Here is a 19713-nt window from a genome sequence, read left to right on the forward strand (position 1 = left end):
TTCATGGACGACATCACATGAGGAAGAGCAGGATTCTTTCAACGCCACCAATGGGTGAGCAACCCAAGACAAGATTTGATTTATTTCTATGGAGATTTTATTTTTTTTGACATGCAATGATGAAAACAAATTCTTGTGTAACCACACATACAAAAAAAACTCACCATTAGGACTTTTTCTGATTAAAATTGTGTATTTTTGTCATCGTGTTAAGACAGGGGTGTCAAAGTAATTTTTTTGCCGCGGGCCACATTGTAGTTACGGTTTCCTCTCGAGGGCCGTTGTGAATTTAGGGAAGCCATTACAATGTTTAATCGCCTCCACATATTACATATAGAGCGCACAACAAATTCATGAATAACTAGTTTTCAAATCTGAAGTCAATAATAATGACTTATTGTGGTTTACATCCAAAAATCTGAAATTTTGGTTAAGATTTTAGCAAGCATCATGGAATTTCACAATTTTGATTTGTTTTCGCGGGTCGAAAAAAATGATGCGGTGGGCCAGATTTGGCCCCAGGGCCTGGACTTTATAGCACAACTGACGTCACTTTTTTGTTTCTTCACAGACATCAGAAAAACATTTTATAGCATCTAAAATACCCAAAACATGCAGTATGATATTTTTATTCAAATGCAAAACACCAATAAAAATTAAATTAAAGTGTCCAAAATCTGCAAAAAATTTAGCTGCGAATTGGGCATTTTCAGAAAGTCCCGCCCCCAGTTCGTGACATCTTGCATTGCTAGAGAATCAAAACAATGGCTTCAGATTCGGAGAATATGCTTTTTTGTTACACATCCAGTTATGAATATGATTCAAATAGTTCTGAAGAGGAAAGCATACATGTTTGCAATTGATTAAAGAAGTCCTTCCGTGTCATTTTGAGGCATATGGACTGCAATGTAGCTTCCCAGAAAAGAGGCAGAAAATGGCGACCAAGCTCCCTGTGAGTAATTAATCAGCCCGTTTCCACAGGCTGATAATTTTTTTTATATGGAGCTTGGTCGTCCTCTTCTGGCTCTTTTTGGTCAACATGACATTTTCAGACCAAACAAGCACAGCAAAATGCATTAACTTGATGGAAGGACTGCTACAATGTGTCCTTTTTTTTTCGGTCAGGGGCGTTCCTTCAGTGACGTCACGTACGGACACGTCACCAACTCAAAAACAAGACTTCCGGAATATTCAGCGAGAGTCTTAAAACGTAAAATACAGCTATATGCCGTGGAATCTTATTAAAATACGCTCAGTAGAAGTCATTTGAAGCTATTTTACAAATTATGGACACAACTTGTCCGGAGACATCGGTTGTCCTTTAATGTTCATATATTTTGCCTATTTATTGAAAAAATCTCATGTTCTTGGAGTAGAATTTTATGCTTGAAAAATTCAGAATCAAAAAAGTAAATGTTTTTTTTCATGAAAAAATATCCCACAAGTTTATCAAAAATGTATTCTTTGAATTTGTCATTTTGACATTTGTTTCTCTTCATAACAGAAAATTTCCCTGACTATAAAATGTTTTTTTAATATAATATATATTAATATATTAATATATCTAAAATATAATACAATGTAATTCACCTTCTCGGTTGTCCTTAAAGCAAGACTTAAAAAAATATATATACAGGGTGACCCAAAGAGATGCGTACCCATTAAAATTACAATTGTGCTTTGATTAAAAAAAAAAATACAAATTACAACCACATATTATTCAGTTTATTGAATTTTTAGTCAATTTATGGTTTTCCCAAGATGTGTTCCAAATGTCCAAAATTTCGTTGCAAGCAAACTTGTCCTTGTCTGACAAAGTTGTTAATCACTTTGACACATTCCTCTTTCGGGAGGGTCACCCAAAAAGATGCGTCCTACTCTCTCCCTCACTGCAGCATCGTTTAAACCCATAAATTGGCTAAAAATTGATAGAGATAGCTGAAACTCTGGTGAATGGTCTTCCATAAACTGAATAATATGTGGTTGTAATTTGTATTTTTTTTTTAATCAAAGCACAATTGGAATTTTAATGGGTACGCATCTCTTTGGGTGACCCTGTATATATATTTTTTAAATCTTGCTTTAAGGACAACCAACACCATTTTTTTGCTTCCTAACTGACATCAGAAAAACGTTTTATAGCATCTAAAATACCCAAAACACGCAGGCGGATATTTTTAGTCAAATGCAAAACACCAATAAAAATGACAGTGTCCCAAAACTGCCACAAAATGAGCTCAGAACTTGGCAGATTCAGAAAGTCCCGCCCCCTTATTCATGACATCACTATTGGTCACACACTGCCTTGCTCCAGAATCAAAATGATGGCTTCAGAGAGTTCAGATTCGGAGAAGATGCTTTCTTGTTACTCATCCACTTATGAATATGATTCAAATAGTTCCGAAGAGGAAAGCATAAACGTTTGCAATCGATTAAAGAAGTCCTTCCTTATCAATTCGAGCCATCTGGACTCCAATGTAGCGCCCAGAAAATGCACAAGATGGCGCACAAGCTCCGTTGGAAATGGGCTGATTTGTCCGTTGGGAATTTGTGTCAACTTACACCTTCTTTATGCGTTTTACCGCAATTGGCTGCGACACACAATGATTCACCATCGCGTTATTCATGTAGTTTTCCTTCTAATTTCGCCATCAACATGGTGTTTTCAGACGAAAAAAAGTACCCAAAATGCATTGTCGTGTGTGTGTTGCTTAGTCAGACTTCCAGAGTATTCAGCGTGAGTCTTAAAACGTAAAATACATTTAGCTATATGCGGTGGAATCTTTGTAAAATGCGCTCAGTTGAAGTGATTTTCCAAATTATGGACGCAACTTGTCCGAGGGTGTCGGCTGTCCTATAAGCCAGGATCCCCGCACAGAACACGTCTGAACGCATCATGCGGAAGTCGTCGGACTGAAAGGGGCTCTGCTTGGACACAAGTTAAAACATCCTATTCAATGTTGATTTCAATTCAAATCTGACACGTCAACTTGCTTCATTTATTTCTCAATAAAGCAACACAAACAGACGTACAAGCGCCAGATCACTTTTGGCAATATGTTCAAATATTTACAATGGCATAACTGCACTGGATGGACGTACAAACACAAACACACATGAAAGGCTTGTGTTTCACACACTAAATGCTTCTCCTTATTAACTTCATATACAAGTATGAGCATCCACAACTGTGTGTGTGTGTGCAGCAAGTTGACGAGCAGTTGTCGTTGACAGCTGCATGGGGGTCAGCGAGTGGCCCCAAATAGCAGAGTGGCACTCTACTAAAATTTACCCCTCTTTTACGCCCACCAAGCTGTGGTCCAGGCGTGAGCGTTTTTTTTACATTCGAACTACTATCCAATCACTTTTTTTTTTGTTTCCTGTTAACCTGTAGCGGTTACTACAGTAGACATCTTACCATGTTATCAGGTTACAGGTTGCATGAAAGGGGTTAAAAAGTCCTATCTACTTTTTTGTCAGGGTTGAGAGTTTTTTTAAGCAATTGATTACACTCCAGCCATCTTGTCCCCGCATGTGTGGGCTTTTTTTTTTTAACACACATTAGCCCATTGACGGCGTGCGTGTTCATATGAACATAAATTAATTTTTTAAAAAATCTAAATAAAATGAAAACAGAGGTTCAAATAGGTTCAAATGGAGTATGTAATTAACAATAATATAATTACATAAACATAAGCTCTCTATTTGCTATATAGCTGGCTAGCTATTAGCTATCTACTAGCAAGTGATCTAGCTTTCTATCTAATTTAAAACAGATTATTTTCTTACAGACAGTGTTTTTTAGATGTTCAATTAACAGACATGTTTCGGCATATACTTCCGCCTTTGTCAGAGTGTATCTATTTGAGTTACCTCCGGGTTGAGTGAATGCTGACGTGTGTGGCTGCCGCTTCTCATCTACAGAAAAACTTAGCTTGTGACTGTAAAGTGACCTTGAGAGTTTTGAAAGGCGCCTATAAATAAAATGTATTATTTGCAGAAAAAATATTCTGTGACTGTAAAGTGTCCTTGAGAGTTTTGGAAGGTGCTTATAAATGACACATATTATTATTATTATTATTATTATTATTATTATTATTATTATTATTATCATCATTCATTATTATTATTGTTATTATTATTATTATTATTATTATTATTATTATTATTATTATTATTATTATTATTATTATCATCATCATAATTCATTTTCATTATTATTATTATTATTATTATTATTATTATTATTATTATCATTATTATTATTGTTATTATTATCATCAATCATTTTCATTTTCATTTTCATTATTATTATTATTATTATTATTATTATTATTATTATTATTATTATTATTATTATTATTATCATCAATCATTTTCATTATTATTATTATTATTATTATTATTATTATTATTATTATTATTAAAATGAAACTCTTAAGTGATGCAAGCTGATGAATGGATGACATCATTGACGTTTTTGTACCGCAGAGTGGGGTTCACGTTATTAAGAAATATTTTGATCAGCATCCATAAAATCCCCAACAATCATTTCAAGCTCAACTTTTTAGTCCAAATGCGGCCCGGAAGTGGAAATGAGAAGTCATGAGAAAATTAAGTTTGACCTTTTGAAGGCTTGCAGCAGGCTGCAGATGAGTCCAATTTGTTTCCAGGGAGCAGCAAGATGCTGAAACAGCAGGGTCAATGCCAAATTTTGCCCGGTAGATACATTCTGGAAATTTGGCACAAAGGAGAGATGTATTTCACGCAGCCAACGGGGGACGTTAACTACAGTGATACCTTGGCTTACGAACTTAATTGTTTCCCAGAAAGTGTGTGTGTCAGGTGAAAAGTGTGTCTTCCAAACATTAATTACCGATAGGAAACCATTAAAATGAGAATAATCCATTCCCAGGTCCCCATAAAACATAATTTTCAACTAAATAAGCCTTATAACATATACCTTATTTTATGTATAATAAATGTGCTATGGTATTGTAATTAAAGAAATAAACTATACTGTATAATAAAGTTGTCTCAGGGAGTTCTGGGTTGTACATCTTAGAAGTTGTTATATTGCAACAGCAACAGATGCAGGCAGACACACTAGAAACTTCATCAATAGCTGGTTCGCTTGCTTGTATGTTCTTTTCAAATTGTACAGATGGCTTGTGCAGGTTATTTGTGGAGCCTGATTGATGGGATATTTTAACCTTGCAGTCTGCACTCTGCCTTTGAACTATCAATAAAGTTAAAAGTCCAAATTTCACAGTGTTTTCTGTCCATTTTCTCACTTTTTCACTTTTTTTTTTTTTTTTTTTTTTTTTTTTGTTTCAAGCTCTGTCATCTCCCTTTCGTGTGTGTGTGTGTGTGTGTGTGTGTGTGTTTCTGTTTTTGTAACCCCTTCCCCCGCTCATTGCTGCGTGTGTACCGTCCGTCCTCTACCACAGATCTTGACCAATCACGTGCGGCTTTAACGGAAGACTGGGGGCGGGGAATAGAGGAAAAATAAGCCGGCTGACATTTCAGGAGCTCCAAGAACCGGCTCGTTCGCGAACGACATATCACCCACTGTGGCGCTCCGTGTGTTTCCCGAAAAATAGTTTGTATGCCAAGATTATATTCTCAGGAATTTAACGTTCGTAAGGCGAAATGTTCGGTAGCTAACGCATTCGTAAGCCGAGGTATCACTGTACTTTCATGTGATTCCATTAAAGCAAGGTTTCTCCTAGCCGTTCTGAACAAACGGTACCAATCCAAAAAGGGGATTTGAGGGAGTGGGGTGGGAGTAGGGTCGATTTTGCCAGGAGAGGCGGAATACAGACGGAAAGCTGTCAGTGAATAATGGGCTGCGAGCAGAAGGTGACCTTTTAACACCTGAGATGAAGACGACTCAGCGTCTTTGTGTTCAAAGAAATTGTTTGCTGTCACAATGTCAATGCAAAACATCGAAAAACATGAAGCCGTGATTGTAATACAAAAAACGCACACTTCCGACATTGCGACATCACTCGCTTGCTTTGACCGGCTGTGTCAAGAGCAAAGAAATGTAGCTTCCATTCACGTGAAAGGTGACAATGACATTAACCCCCACTCCCTCCCTCCAACATGGCTATCCCAGTGTCCCACCTTTGAAGACTTTTTTCAAGTGTCAACAGTCAACACAGGTTGCCGCAAGCAGAGCGTCAATCAGTTTGTCGGTTTCGCACCCCCATACCCACATGTTGAAGCGGGTTGAAGGAGGAAAAGCATCTAGAACCAGTACAAATCCTTGCTCTTGTCTTGTGTCTGCAGATCTGAGAGGACAGCAGTGGAAAAGACAAACAGAACAGATCAAAGAAAGGAGGGAGGTGAGGAGTGCGGAGTGCGCTGAAAGCGTGAAGTGACACAAAAGCGATGCAGACAGCTGGCCGTCGCCGCGTAAGACGAGCCGAGCAGGCGGCGGAATCCGTCTTGAATTCATTCGGGCTTTTCGCCGATGATGTTGTTGCTTCGTTAGGCGGCCGCTAGTGTTTTGTTTTCATTCCGAGATGGCGAGCGCATGCGGAAAGTTGGTCAAAACAAAAACGGGCAAAAAATGAGGAGGTCTGATTTCCACGCCATTGATTTAAGCGTATTTATATAAACAGGATTGTTCGCGATATCAAAATATTCAGATATTTTAATCAATCAGTAGCGTTGAAGACTAATTTTAAAAAGAGCTAAAAACACGTTTTGCCTTTTTTTGATCGAGAAAATGCTTTTCGTCCCAAATTTGCATGTCTAAGCAAATCTCTCCAATTTCATGATTGTATGTACCATTGATGATGGTAAAATGTTTGTGATGTAATATAGCTTTTGTTTTTATATATATATATATATATATATATATATATATATATATATATATATACACAGTGGGACCTTGGCTTACGAACTTAACTGGTTCCCAGACAGTGTAAGGCGAAAAGTGTGTATCCCAAAAAATAATTTCCCATTGGAAACCATTAAAATGAGAATAATCCGTTCCCAGGTCCCCATAATTTTCTACTTTCTAATTTTCTAAGCCTTAAAACTACACATAATATACCTTATTTTATGTATGTTATTTACCTTTGTGATGATCGTTAATGGCTTGATGGAATGGAGTGTCCGGTTTCCTCAGCATTAAACACTTGATGAGGAACGTAACCTTTTTCTTTCACCAGCTTGAGGAATGATCCCTTGTAGGTGATTTCTCTGTGATAATTCTATCTAGTTCTTCATCTATTGTGATCTGTTTAGCTGGGTTGATAGCTTTTTGCATCTAGTGTACAGATGACTTGTGTGTGTGTCCCCCACTACTGGGTTCTTGACCAATCACGTGGCAATGTGTGTGTTTTTTTTTTACTTTGTTACTTCCGGGTTGAGCGAGCGCTGGCGCGTGTGGCTGCCGCTGCTCACCCGCAGAAAAAATATCCTGTGACTGTAACGTGTCCTTGAGAGTTTAAAAAGGCGCTTATAAATGAAATGTATTATTATTATTATTATTATTATTATTATTATTATTATTATTATTATTATTATTATTAAAATGTCCATGCAAAACTATTTTAAATAAAAAATAATTACTTATTAGTTTTTTGGGATGTGATTTTTTTTTGTGAACACATATGGTGTTTTAATGCGAAAATTAGGAGTACATTTTATTTTGTTTTTAACTTTTGTAAAGTGTCTGAGTATGATGACAAGCGCTTTAAAATAAAATGTATTATGATGATGATGATGATGATGATGATTATTATTACAACCGATACAAAATTATGGGTCAGATAATATATTATTATTATCAGTATATTATTATTACACGGAGCGAGTTGCTTGTTCTGTAGCCACAAAGGGACATATGTCTTCTTGTGCCGGTCCCAAGCCCGGATAAATACAGAGGGTTGTGTCAGGAAGGGCATCCGACGTAAAAGCTTGGCCAAAACAAACATGCGGATCAAACCTCTAAAGATGGAGGACACTGATTCGCTGTGGCGACCCCTTGAAGGGAAAAGCCGAAAGGAAAAAAGAAGATTATTATTATGATTATTATTATTATTATTATTATTATTATTATTATTATTATTATTATTATTATTGTTATTAAATTTTATTAGAAATATTAGAAAAATATTAGAAAAATCTGACATTTACATGGGTTACGAAAAGCAATTTTTTTTTTGAGGGGGAGGTGCTTGTTTACTTAAAAAAAAATGCAGTGGCAAACTCAAAGACAACTTTCAACCCATTTAAAATTTGTGAGACTCACTTGCGTCCATGTTGAGTCCAATCTCGGCCACTCCGGAGAATGTCCCGCTCCAGGAAGCCGCCGTTGCCTCGCCTTTACCACCCAGGTCGCAGGGCGTGCCGCCGGATGCCGCCACAGAGCCACCACCGGGCGGCAACCGGTGATGAGACCTAACGGATGGCACCAACAGCGAACCGTAGCGTGGATCAAACGGCGCGGCGTACACCTCGTGGACGGCGGGCCGCGAGTACGGCGAACCCTGGGCGCTTATACTGCCTCCTAGCGGGTAGGGATGGTGGTGGGGGTGGTGGTGGTGGTGGTGGTGCGGGTGTGAAGGGTGCCAGGCGTCATGGCCGGACTGGTGTAGGTGCCCGTGGAGGGATGACGGGGTGTACGGGTCACCCGCGGCAAAGGTTAGTTCAGAGTGCGGGGCCGATAGAGCGCTGGCCAGCGACGATGAGACGGGAGATGGATAGGAACTGTTCCAGAAAGATGGCGGAAAATTTCTTTGGCTCATTGGGAATGAGCTATCTGAAAAAAGCAAAGCAAAACCAGCCGTAGTTTTTGTCTCAAATTTTCAATTTGTCGGAAAAAAAATGCTGTTCACAATAGCCCTGCTCCATGTGCCTCAAATAAAATGTGAAGTGGTATTTTAATGGCAAAATATTACATTTCCATGGGAACAAATCCGTTCAAGCAAATATTTAAATGCAATACAAATGGTAATAAAGATGTCGAGCCGTTTTCAGCAAAATAAACATTTCTCACAAGCTCTGAAAAACTCAGCATGCACTGCAATTTTGTTTCTTCTCAGTGCAATTGCTATATATATATATATATATATATATATATATATATATATATATATATATATATATATATATATATATATATATATATATATATATGTGTGTGTGTGTGTGTGTGTGTGTGTGTGTGTGTGTGTGTGTGTGTGTGTGTGTGTGTGCGTGTGTATTTATGTGGTTATTTATTTCTTATGTGGTTATTTGTTTGTGTGTTTATTTAGGTATTTATACAGTGAGACCTCAACTTACGAACACCTTATATTACAAACGTCAAATGTATGAAAATTAAACCTTATAATAACCACTATTTTCATAATACACACCCACCACGGCTGGTCCATCAAGCACACGACCTTCGGATCTGGTGGAGTGATCTTCAGCGGAAGCACACGACCGAACAGCGCTCCAGCCGGCGCTACTTTCCACACCCCCTCTAATTGAATGCACACGTCGATCGCCTACTTGGAGCTTTTTGCTGATAATTTTACTATGATGGGACCGAAAAAAAAAAACACCACAGGCTCGTCTTCAGCTCAAGAAGACACAAAATAAAATCACCGTCGCTGAGAAGAAGGAGATAATTGAAAAACACGAACGAGGTGTGCGTTTGTGTTATTTAGTGGCCGAGCACGGCTATGTTAAGTCAACCATTGCTACCATTCTCCGGAACAGAAAAGCCATCAAAGGTGCGTCTGTTGCAAAAGGTGTTTCCATGCTCTCAAAGCGACGGTCTCGGGCAATCGAAGAAGTTGAAAAACTTCTGTTAATTTGGATTAACAAAAAGCAGCTATCCGGCCACAGCGTGAGTAAAGCTATTTTATGCAAGAAAGCACGGCTAATTCATGTCGTAATAAAGGCACTGTTGGCAAAGTGGAATGATGTGCAGGCTTTTACCGAACAGTTCCATTCAGAATAGACTGTGGCTATGACAATCATCAACATGATGAACGATAATGTGATGCCTCAGCTTCGTAAGACCTTACAAGTCAGAAAGCAACAGGTGTCAATTAAGAGGTTTTTAATCAGCAAAAATGATGAGAAGTCTCCAAAGAAAAAAGAAGAGAAGCCACACCAGAGGTTAAGTTACCAACAGTCCTTATAGAAGGTGACTCTCCTTCCATAAGCCATCAACGACCATCAAAAAGGTAAATAAAACTTTATTTTACAGCACAGTTTATTTCTTTAATTACAGTCCTCGTGTAATGTTCCTCTTTCCAAACAGCAATTCCCTTTGACCTTCGACCTCCAACACCATTCCATCAAGCCATCAATGATCATCACAAATGTAAATAAAGTGACTATGTTACAATGCAGTGTAATTCTTTCATTACAATATAATAGCACATTTATTATACATAGAATAAGGTATGTTGTGTGTAGTTTTAAGGCTTATTTAGTTGAAAAGTATATTTTATGGAAACCCGGGAACGGTTATTCCCATTTTAATGGTTTCCTATAGGAATTTTGTTTTTGAGATACACACTTTTCGCCTTACACATTCTGTCTGGGAACCAATTAAGTTCGTAAGTTGAGGTCTCACTGTATATTTATGCATGTATTTATTTATGTATTTATGCATGTGTTTATTTGTGTGTTTATATATTTATTTATTTCATTATTATTGTATTATTATTATTATCATGTATTATTTATGTATTCATGTATTTATTTATGTATTCATGTATTTATTTATGTTTTCATGTAGTCATATATTAAGAATTTATTTATGTATTTATTTATGTATTTAGATATTCATGTATTTATTTATGTATTCGTTTATTATTGTCATTGTTCCGAGTTATCAAAACGGGTATATAAGTGATGGTTAAAAAAAAACAATTTTCTCATTTTACATTTAAATGGAGTACCATACACCATACCATAAACTTTCAAAAGGTTTCCCACTTTATTGGTCTTGCATCTTTCTTACGTATCCGCGTGAATACATGTTTGAGCCGCAAAATTAAAACCACCAACCAGTTTCTGTCGTCTCAATGTCACCTAATAGTCACAAAATCGGTTTTACTGCAGGTGAGCAGCGGCAGCCACACGCGCCAGCGTTCACTCAACCCGGAAGTAACTCAAATAGATAGAATGCCTGCTAGCTAGTTAACAGATAGCTAACAGATAGCCAGATAGACAGTTAGCTAACTACCTAGATTGCCATATAGCTAATAAATAGCCAGCTCCATAGCTAGCTAGCTAGCTAGACAGATAGCAAATAGATAGCAAATTAATAAATAGCCAGCTACATAGCTAGCTAGCTAGACAGATAGAAAATTGATAAATAGCCAGCTACATAGCTAGCTAGCTAGACAGATAGAAAATTGATAAATAGCCAGCTACATAGCTAGCTAGCTAGACAGATAGCAAATAGATAGCAAATGGATAAATAGCCAGCTAGCTAGACAGGTGTTGTCAGATTTCATGCACTCATAGCCAATAATGAGGTAATATAAAGGAAACACACTAGTCAGAATATCCAATGTGATTATTTTTTTGGGGGTGCAGGCAGAGGTAGCTCCCTGGCTAACTGCATATCACACTTGTCAGCCTACAAAGTGCCATTTTAGCTGTGGTCAGAAAAAAAACAACAAAAAAAGAAATGTTCAAAGCGTTCAACGCCAAAACCCCAGTAGGACATCGTTCTACAAGCGAATCTTTGAACTCACTTTCCAATCTCTAAATATCTTTTCAAGTGATAAAACTGTGGAGCTGTCGCAGTTTGGAATTGAAGCGGATTTACGTGGGTCAGGAGATGCGAGACAGTCTCTTTTCGTCAATGGATGCTACAGCTTCATGTTTGCTTTCAAAATTTAGCTTGTAGCAGACATGCACATTTCACCATGACATCCCTGATCCACTGGTGAAAAGGATGCTTTGATCCTCTCCTCTTTCATCTCGAACTGCTTTATGCAACAAAGACGGTCGAGACAGTGCTCAAGATTGCAGACTGTATATGTCTTTTGTGTTGTGTCACATTATTTTTTATAGATTTTTTTGTTGTTGTTTTGACTTCATGATGGCGCCGCGAGAGTGGCTCCCTTTACAGCAGTGCCTGTATTTTGTTTTTGTTGCTGTGAATGTTAATTTCTCCACTGTGAGACACATAAAGGCTAAAATAATCTAATCTAATATCATCTAATCTAAAACCTGTCAGCATTTTGATGAACATTTTAGGCTTACTTTGCTCTTCTATTTTAACCCCGTGAGCGACCGCGGTTGTTATAGCGGACATCTTACCCTGCTATCAGGTTACAGCATGCATGAAAGGGTTAATGTTGCCATGCTAGCGCTACTTCTATTTCTTCAGTCTTTTTGGTTTAAAATGTTTGCGACCCACTGGTCAATAAGGAACACCGTAGTCCACACATACCTTTGAGGGCCTTGTGGCTGCTGGGGTGGTAAGACGTAGACGAGGAGGCGTGGCTAAGTGCGCGGCTGAAGTGTTGGTCGACGACAGCGCTGATGTCCCCGTGAAAATATGTGAAGAGGACGCAGCGGGAGCTCAGGTACTCGGTCCCCGGGGGCAACTCCTTGTCTTCCTCCTTGATGGTGGGAGGTCCGGGGGGGCCCAGGCGGCCGGCGCTGCCGCTGTGCTGAGGTTCTTGCATTTTGGAGTCCAAGGTCAGCTTCTGTCACAACAAACGGCAACAATTTTAGTTGTTTTGAAATTCCATCTGGGGAAACTTGACCTCAGATTGGATGCTTAACTCGAAAAACATTATTTCAAACAAAATGAAACCTTTATTTGAAACCCCAACCCCAATTAAAAACCCTCATCCCAAGTCTACAGTAGTTTTAAAATTAGGGTTCAAACTGGGGTCCTTGTTTTCTATAAAAGGTTTCAATTTGGGATTTGAGTTTCAAGTCCAGGTTTCGGGATCACATTGCAGAAAACTCCCATATATAAATTATCACAATGCTCTGCTTTTGATTGTAATAATAATAATAATAATAATAATAATAATAATAATAATAATAATAATAATACAGTAAAGTCTCGTTATATCGATATTCAAGGGAGTCCGAAAAAATATCGATATAACCGGGACTATCGATATATCCGACCCTGTTTGCATGTAATTTTCTCCGTGCGTGCATAGAAATAGTATCGATATAACCGGGACTATCGATATATCCGATATCGATATAACGAGACTTTACTGTAATAATAATAATAATAATAATAATAATAATAATTAATCATGCATTTCATTTCTAAGCGCCTTTCAAAACTCTCAAAGTCAGGATAAGTTTTTCTGTGGGTGAGCAGCGGCAGCCACACGCGCCAGCGTTCACTCAACCCGGAAGTAACTTAAATGGATAGCAAGCTAGATATCTCTGTGTCTTTGTGTTGTCATATTATTTGTTATTATTTTTTTTTCCCCCAAGATGGCGGCGCGTGAACACGCAGCAGCTCCCCTCTTCCGGCAAATTGGCATTTTCGTGTTTATTATGTTTGTTAAACTCATTATAAGTGCCTTGCATGGTGGGTCCGAGAGGACAGTAATTTCATCTGTGCTGTATGTCATGCATATTAGCATATTTCACAATAAAGCTGACTTTGACTTTGACATGATTGTCTTCTATTTGAATCTCAATTGAAACCGTTACCATTACAATCCGACATTACTATTCTCACCATGATAACGGTCAATAAAACCCAGCATTTGGGGTCCTCAAGCCTCAGTTTGGAAACCCTTCTTCCATTTCTTAATCTAATTCAGAGAAATTGCACAGACTGCAATAATACATTTCATCTTTAAATTACATTTTTTTCTGATGAAAAATAGACAACCTCACTTTACCTTCTACCCAGCTGCTTATTTCTATTAAAAAAAACATATCAAAGCATCTTATAGAAATAAGTAAGACTTTTGAATCAAAGTGCGTCTGCCCTTCTTCTAAGGCGAACACTCTTATGCAGTCAATCAATTAAGCGGCGGGTGCGGAAATTTGATTGCTTTTCAAACTCATTAGTGGAAAAAAATCTCAAAGCAGCTTATAGCAATGCTTTCAGACGTTATGATGACAGCGTCCGTATTTGTGTATCCTTTATTTTATTTCAAGACTTAATTGCTTGGGTCATGAAGATTCTGTGGACTTATCCGATTCATGAGAAATGGAAACATCTAAAAAAAATACCTAAAGATCATCACTATATTTTTATACGAATTCAAGTCAAAGTCAAAATCCACTTTATTGTCAAATATGCTAATATGCATGCCATACAGTACAGATGAAATTACTGTCCTGTCGGACCCAGCGTGCAAGGCACTTATAATGACTTTAACAAACATAATAAACACGAAAAAAATTCAAATTGTGGGCCCGATTTTAGTGATATAAAATGATACTTAAAACAGATCTTGAGAAAATATCGCATTGAGATGATAAAGTCCATTTCACCCAATTTACAAATGCAACCAGGCAACAATGAAATGTATCCAAACAGCAATTAAAATGTCAAAAAGTTGCACACAAGCAACATTGAGTGTAAGGGGCCATAAATAAATTTTATAACAAAACAAACTGCTTTTAGATCTAAATAAAATGTGCAAATTTTAGCAAAAATTTAACTCTAATAATTTTAAAAAGGCTAAAATGAAGTTAGGAATGTTGCGCATTAGTTGTGCATGTTTCAATGAACACTGGCGGAAAGATGACCAAAGCAAAAAAAAAAAAAAAAAATCGACAGATACAGTACATTCTTGGTAAGATTTTTTAAATTTATTCTAATACTTGCTCTGTGATATTTTTAGCACTTCTAGTGTAGCTATGCTAAAAAGAAAAAAAAATGAATGAAGTACATGTGACATAATGTACTCATTTTATAGGCATGAAAAGTCTCATAACAACGGGAAGAAAATACAAAACGATTGAAAAAACCACGAGATAATTGTGTTCGCATTTTTTGTTGTTGAAGTTTCACAAGAATAGAATTTTTTGACGGTCAAGTTGCGGCGTGCGCGTGTACATACCTGCTGCTGGTACTGGTAGGGCATGTATGGGCTGAAGTACGACTGCGCTCCGAGCACCTGGTACATCATATCCAAGCAGCTCATCGCGACGGCGTCAGCGGGATCGGACACTGGGCGTCATTTGAAACGCGACGATGGGCTGAAGAAGCTGAAGAGTCGCTTCTTCTCCTTCTTCTTGGCTGCGCAGGGCCGAGTCCTTGAGCAAACTGAGCGGCATGCGACGCTTCACTCACACCCACCACGGGCCCAGCCCCCCTCACACCCGCCATACAGGAACCAGGACCCAGCTCAAAAGCCCACCCCCACTGCAACCGGAAGACGGCCTACAACCGAGGAGATCCTCCCTCCACGTCAGAGCGCTGACAGGGTCACTTCCAATGCCCGGGGTCTACTGTAATATACCCGAGAGAAGGGACAGCTACAACTGAATGTACATGGACAGACAGACAACTGGAGACGGAAAGACACACGGATATCCTAGATGGGATACGGTTATAACGGACTAACTGGCCTGCTGAAGCTGCACGAGGAATAGACAGACTGAAGGAGAGACAGGCGAACAGACAGGTCTGGTGAGATTTTACCAACAGATGGTTGCATGAATTCCATAAGACAAGGGTCGATGAAAAGGTTTCTTCAGCCATCATCTGTACTTCTTTGAAGGTGTCAGTCCACTGACAAAGCATCTTGGATAAGAAGCGTAACGTCCGACACCTTCAAAGAAGTACAGATGATGGCTGAAGAAACCTTTTCATCGATGGACCACTCCTGTACGACTGAGAGCTTACACAGACATAAGACAAGGGTGCTCACACCTTTTTTTATCATGCGAGCTACAAAAAAAATAAATCCAAATGATCAAAGAAAAAACATCTATGTCCGTCCGTCTGTCCATCTATATATGATATCAATGAAGTGACAAATGTCACAAGAGCCGATTGTTTTGTTTGTTGACTCTGACTCCGTGTCTTTGACTGGTTTTAATCATAACTTAAAATTTGGGGCTGGCAGTCGTGAGTTCCTGCTATGAGAGCTACCGACATTTCATGACTGGGCACCCCCGCCACCAGATTAGACAGAGTTGGATAAATTTTGACCTACAGACGAATGTGACAAAACTTGACCGGTGGATGGACAAACAGGTCTGATAAGATCTTGTAGATCAGCGGTGGGCACTCAGAGTCCTGGAGGGCCACCCTCCTGCGTGTTTTCCAAGTTTCCCTGTTACAATACACCTAATTCAAATGATCAGATAATCACCAAGCTCTGCGGAAGCCTTACATTGAACCTGCTCATTTGAATCAGGTATGTTGCAACAAGGAGACTTGGAAAACATGCAGGAGGGTGGCCCTTCAGGACTAGGAGTGCCCACCCCTGTTGTAGATGGAACGACGAACAGACAGACAGATCTCATAAACCCTTATGGATAGATGTGGTCAGATTTTTGTTCGGACAGATAGTTCTAAGACTTAACAGACAGATGGAGAGAGGAATAGACAGACAGATCTGATAAGATTATATGAAGGTACAGACGAATGAAAAGACACGAGAAGATATGATTTTTAGAAAAGACAGACAGGCAGACAGATGAATCGATTAATTGTTCAAGAGTCCGAAGGATTCTGGGTAATGCAGTTTTTCAAACACGGTCTAACACGTTTTTTCACCGCTTATGGTTTGTCCACCTTCCTTTTCACATCCTTGGACATTGTCTTCCATCTTCGCTCCTCCACCTCTTTCCATCTTTCCTTCCTTTCTTCCTTCCTTCCCAGCACGTTACTTTTAGTGTACCATTGTGTCAGGATCCCAAGCAGGTGTGCACGATTGTTGTGTGACGCTCCGTTCATCCTTATTCTTGTTTTTTTTTTCTTTTTGTTCAGCCACATGGTGGCAAAGACTTGACCATGACCCTCTAATTGCCAGAGGCCTACCAGCACAGCACAGCCAAGGACGCACACCCATTAATGTCTGTGTGTGTATGTGTGTGTGCTCCCCAATGAAGTCTGCGTCTGTGGATTGTCAGTTCAAATGCGTTTTCAATGAATACAAATCAAACATGATGAAAGTTTGACATTTTCATGCTCCGCTATAGCTCCATTTGGTTTTTCTTCAGCCAACGTCCGGTCTCCTTTTATCGCCATTAGTCCCTTTTGGTTTTTATTTAACCTTCTTTGCTTCGACTAAGTTGTTGTCCCGTTCGGTCTTATTTGAGAGGTCATTGGTTTCCTTCAGTCCCTACAAGCACCATTTGATCTCCTTTTGTTTCCATTGGACCTTTGAGGCCCTTGTTTGGTCTGTTTCAGATTCATCATTCCACGTTGGTCATGTTTGAATATATCAGAAGGACAACTTATATTAGAGGCCTTGGAGAGAAAGTCAGAGAGGCCAGACTGAGATGGTTTGGACATGTCCAGAGGAGAGAGAGTGATTATATCGGGAGAAGGATGCTGAGTCTTGAATTGCCAGGCAGGAGACCGAGAGGAAGACCGAAGAGGAGGTTTATGGATGTTGTCAAAGAGGACATGAAGGTAGCTGGTGTGAGAGAAGAGGCTGCACAAAACCGGGTTTGATGGAGGACACTGATTCACTGTGGCGACCACTGAAGGGAAAAGCCGAAAGGAAAAGAAGAGGAGGTCATTTTTTATTTCGCTTGACCACTTTGGCATCCTTTGGTCTCTGGTTGCTTTCGTTTGTCCTCGATGGGGCCTATGAGGTCATTTTTGGTCCATTTTGGGTCACTTGCATGTGATTGGATTAGCCTTTATTAGTTTCGCAGTGGAGAAATTTATATTTCACAACAGTGATGACAGTGAGAGGAAAGGAAAGGAAGTAGAAAAACGACACAGGACCTGCGGTCAAGGCAGCCCACTCTTGTGGTGGCATCTTGAAGTCAAAACATCAACAAAAACAAAATAATAAATAATCTGACACAACACAAAAGACACAGACAGTAATTCAATTCTAATCACTTTCTGCACCCTCTTTGTTGTATGAAGCAGTTCTAGACAAAAGAAGAGAGGATCAAAGTGTCATTTTCACTAGTGGATCAGAGATGTCATGGTGGAATGTGCACGCCTGCTACAAGCTAAATGTTGAAAGCAAACACGAAGCTGTAGCATCCATTGACGAAAGCAAACTGTCTCATATATCCTGTCCCACGTAAATCCGCTTCAATTCCAAGCCGTGGCAGTTACACATACCTATTGGCGCTCTGCGCTGACGCTCCTTTCTTCTTATAAGCTGTAGCATCCATTGACAAAACGATTGTTTCACTATCATGATGCCAAAAGAAGTGTGAAATAATTGTGTGTTTTCTGGATTTTGGATAAGGAGAAAGGTGCGCATTTCTCCCCATCCAAAACAGTAGAGTCGGGCGACCACATACATAAATAAAAATTGTCTCTGAGAAGGTGATTGCAACCACCTGAGAATGGCCAATTGCCGCTGGGAACTGATTGGCCAGAAGATCAGGTGAACCACCTTTAAAACCAGACTGATGAAGTCACTTCGAGGAGGAAGAAGAGAGATAAAGGACAGCCTGGAGAGCAGTGTTACCTGAGGTCTGCCAAAAACTGATATCCGCCACGACTTCAAATAAAGAAAACTCAAAATATCATTCCTGGATCTGGCTGTGTGAACTTTTATCATCTTTCCACCTGCCTGCTGTCTCGCCGCATAACAATCACATATAAATTCTCTCACATTTTCTGTCCCATGTTAATCCGCTTCAATTCGAAGCCGCGACAGTTTCACATACGCATCGGCGCATCGCGGGCTCCTCAAGTCATGCATCCATCCAGCCGCAGACAGTCCAACAGCATCGACCTTTCTGCTGAACAAAACGTGGCTGTGAAAATGCTGCCCATTACAGGCGCAAAAAAAGACAATCGTCCCAGAGCTGTCCAGCGATGACAGTCAAATGGTACTGACATTCCTCCCAAATCAAAAACAGTGCTGGCATTTTTGTCCTGCCCAAAAAGGTGCAACCACTCAGCAGAGTCTCCTACTCCTTCTATCCCTCTTCTGGTACCTTTCAGTTTTGGCACACCCATCTGTGCATTTTTGTCTCCCTCAGGATCTTTCTCCAGTTTCCAACTTTTGGTATCCTTCAAATGCATTTAGTGTTTCATTGGCTCCTTGCCATCGGTCACATCTTTGATCACGTTTGTTGCACAGTCTTCCTAGAGGCGTGTAAGCCATTGTCACTGTCGGGGGAAGGACTTCGCTCCACTTTTGCTTCACTTCTTGACTTCCCGCGGGCGTTCCAGTACTTTTATCCGTGCGGCATACCATTCAATTTATTTCACATTTCAAAAAATAAATAAATAAATAAACGGAAAATGTCGGTCTTGGCTATCATCTTCATTTCCCTATAAGTGATGTTGGCTGGCAGCGTTAATCAGTGCGTTTACAACAGCAAGGCGGTGGGCGAGAGCGGGCGAGGATTGTCGAGATTCCGAGCGGCATAGCGGGCGCACTCTCGACAGTCTTTTGTGAAGCTCGATAAGACGAGAGGATGCCTGGCATGCCTCTCGCCATGTTTGTTTGCGCTCACTCCCCTTGGCATACGAGGCGGGTGCGACGACAGGAAATACTCATTAACAGATCTAATTAAACACACACATGCATGCACGCTCGCACGCACACACACACACACACACACACACACACA

General features: G+C 39.5%; 1 protein-coding gene across 1 annotated transcript; it reads right to left on the minus strand.

The window, feature by feature from the left end:
- Positions 1 to 5315: 5315 nt before the first annotated feature.
- Positions 5316 to 15301, minus strand: vgll2a (vestigial-like family member 2a). The gene is made up of 4 exons (XM_089022027.1): positions 15042 to 15301; positions 12434 to 12692; positions 8273 to 8782; positions 5316 to 6296 (listed from the first exon to the last, which is right to left on the minus strand). Exons 1-4 carry the CDS (start codon positions 15123 to 15125, stop codon positions 6253 to 6255), a joined length of 897 nt encoding a protein of 298 aa, XP_088878153.1. The 5' UTR covers positions 15126 to 15301; the 3' UTR covers positions 5316 to 6252.
- Between the last annotated feature and the right edge of the window lie 4412 nt (positions 15302 to 19713).

Source organism: Hippocampus bargibanti, linkage group LG19, assembly GCF_051943395.1.
Source record: "Hippocampus bargibanti isolate YZ-2025 linkage group LG19, ASM5194339v1, whole genome shotgun sequence".
NCBI classification, from domain to species: Eukaryota; Metazoa; Chordata; class Actinopteri; order Syngnathiformes; family Syngnathidae; genus Hippocampus; species Hippocampus bargibanti.

Excerpts from the sequence above, each read along its gene's own strand:
- vgll2a (XM_089022027.1), bottom strand. The coding sequence starts at position 15,125 with ATGAGCTGCTTGGATATGATGTACCAGGTGCTCGGAGCGCAGTCGTAC. Across the intron at positions 12,693-15,041 it reads CCTACCAGTACCAGCAGCAG|AAGCTGACCTTGGACTCCAA; the intron begins GTATGTACACGC and ends TTGTTGTGACAG. Across the intron at positions 6,297-8,272 it reads TGGACTCAACATGGACGCAA|ATCTGCAGACACAAGACAAG; the intron begins GTGAGTCTCACA and ends CTGTCCTCTCAG.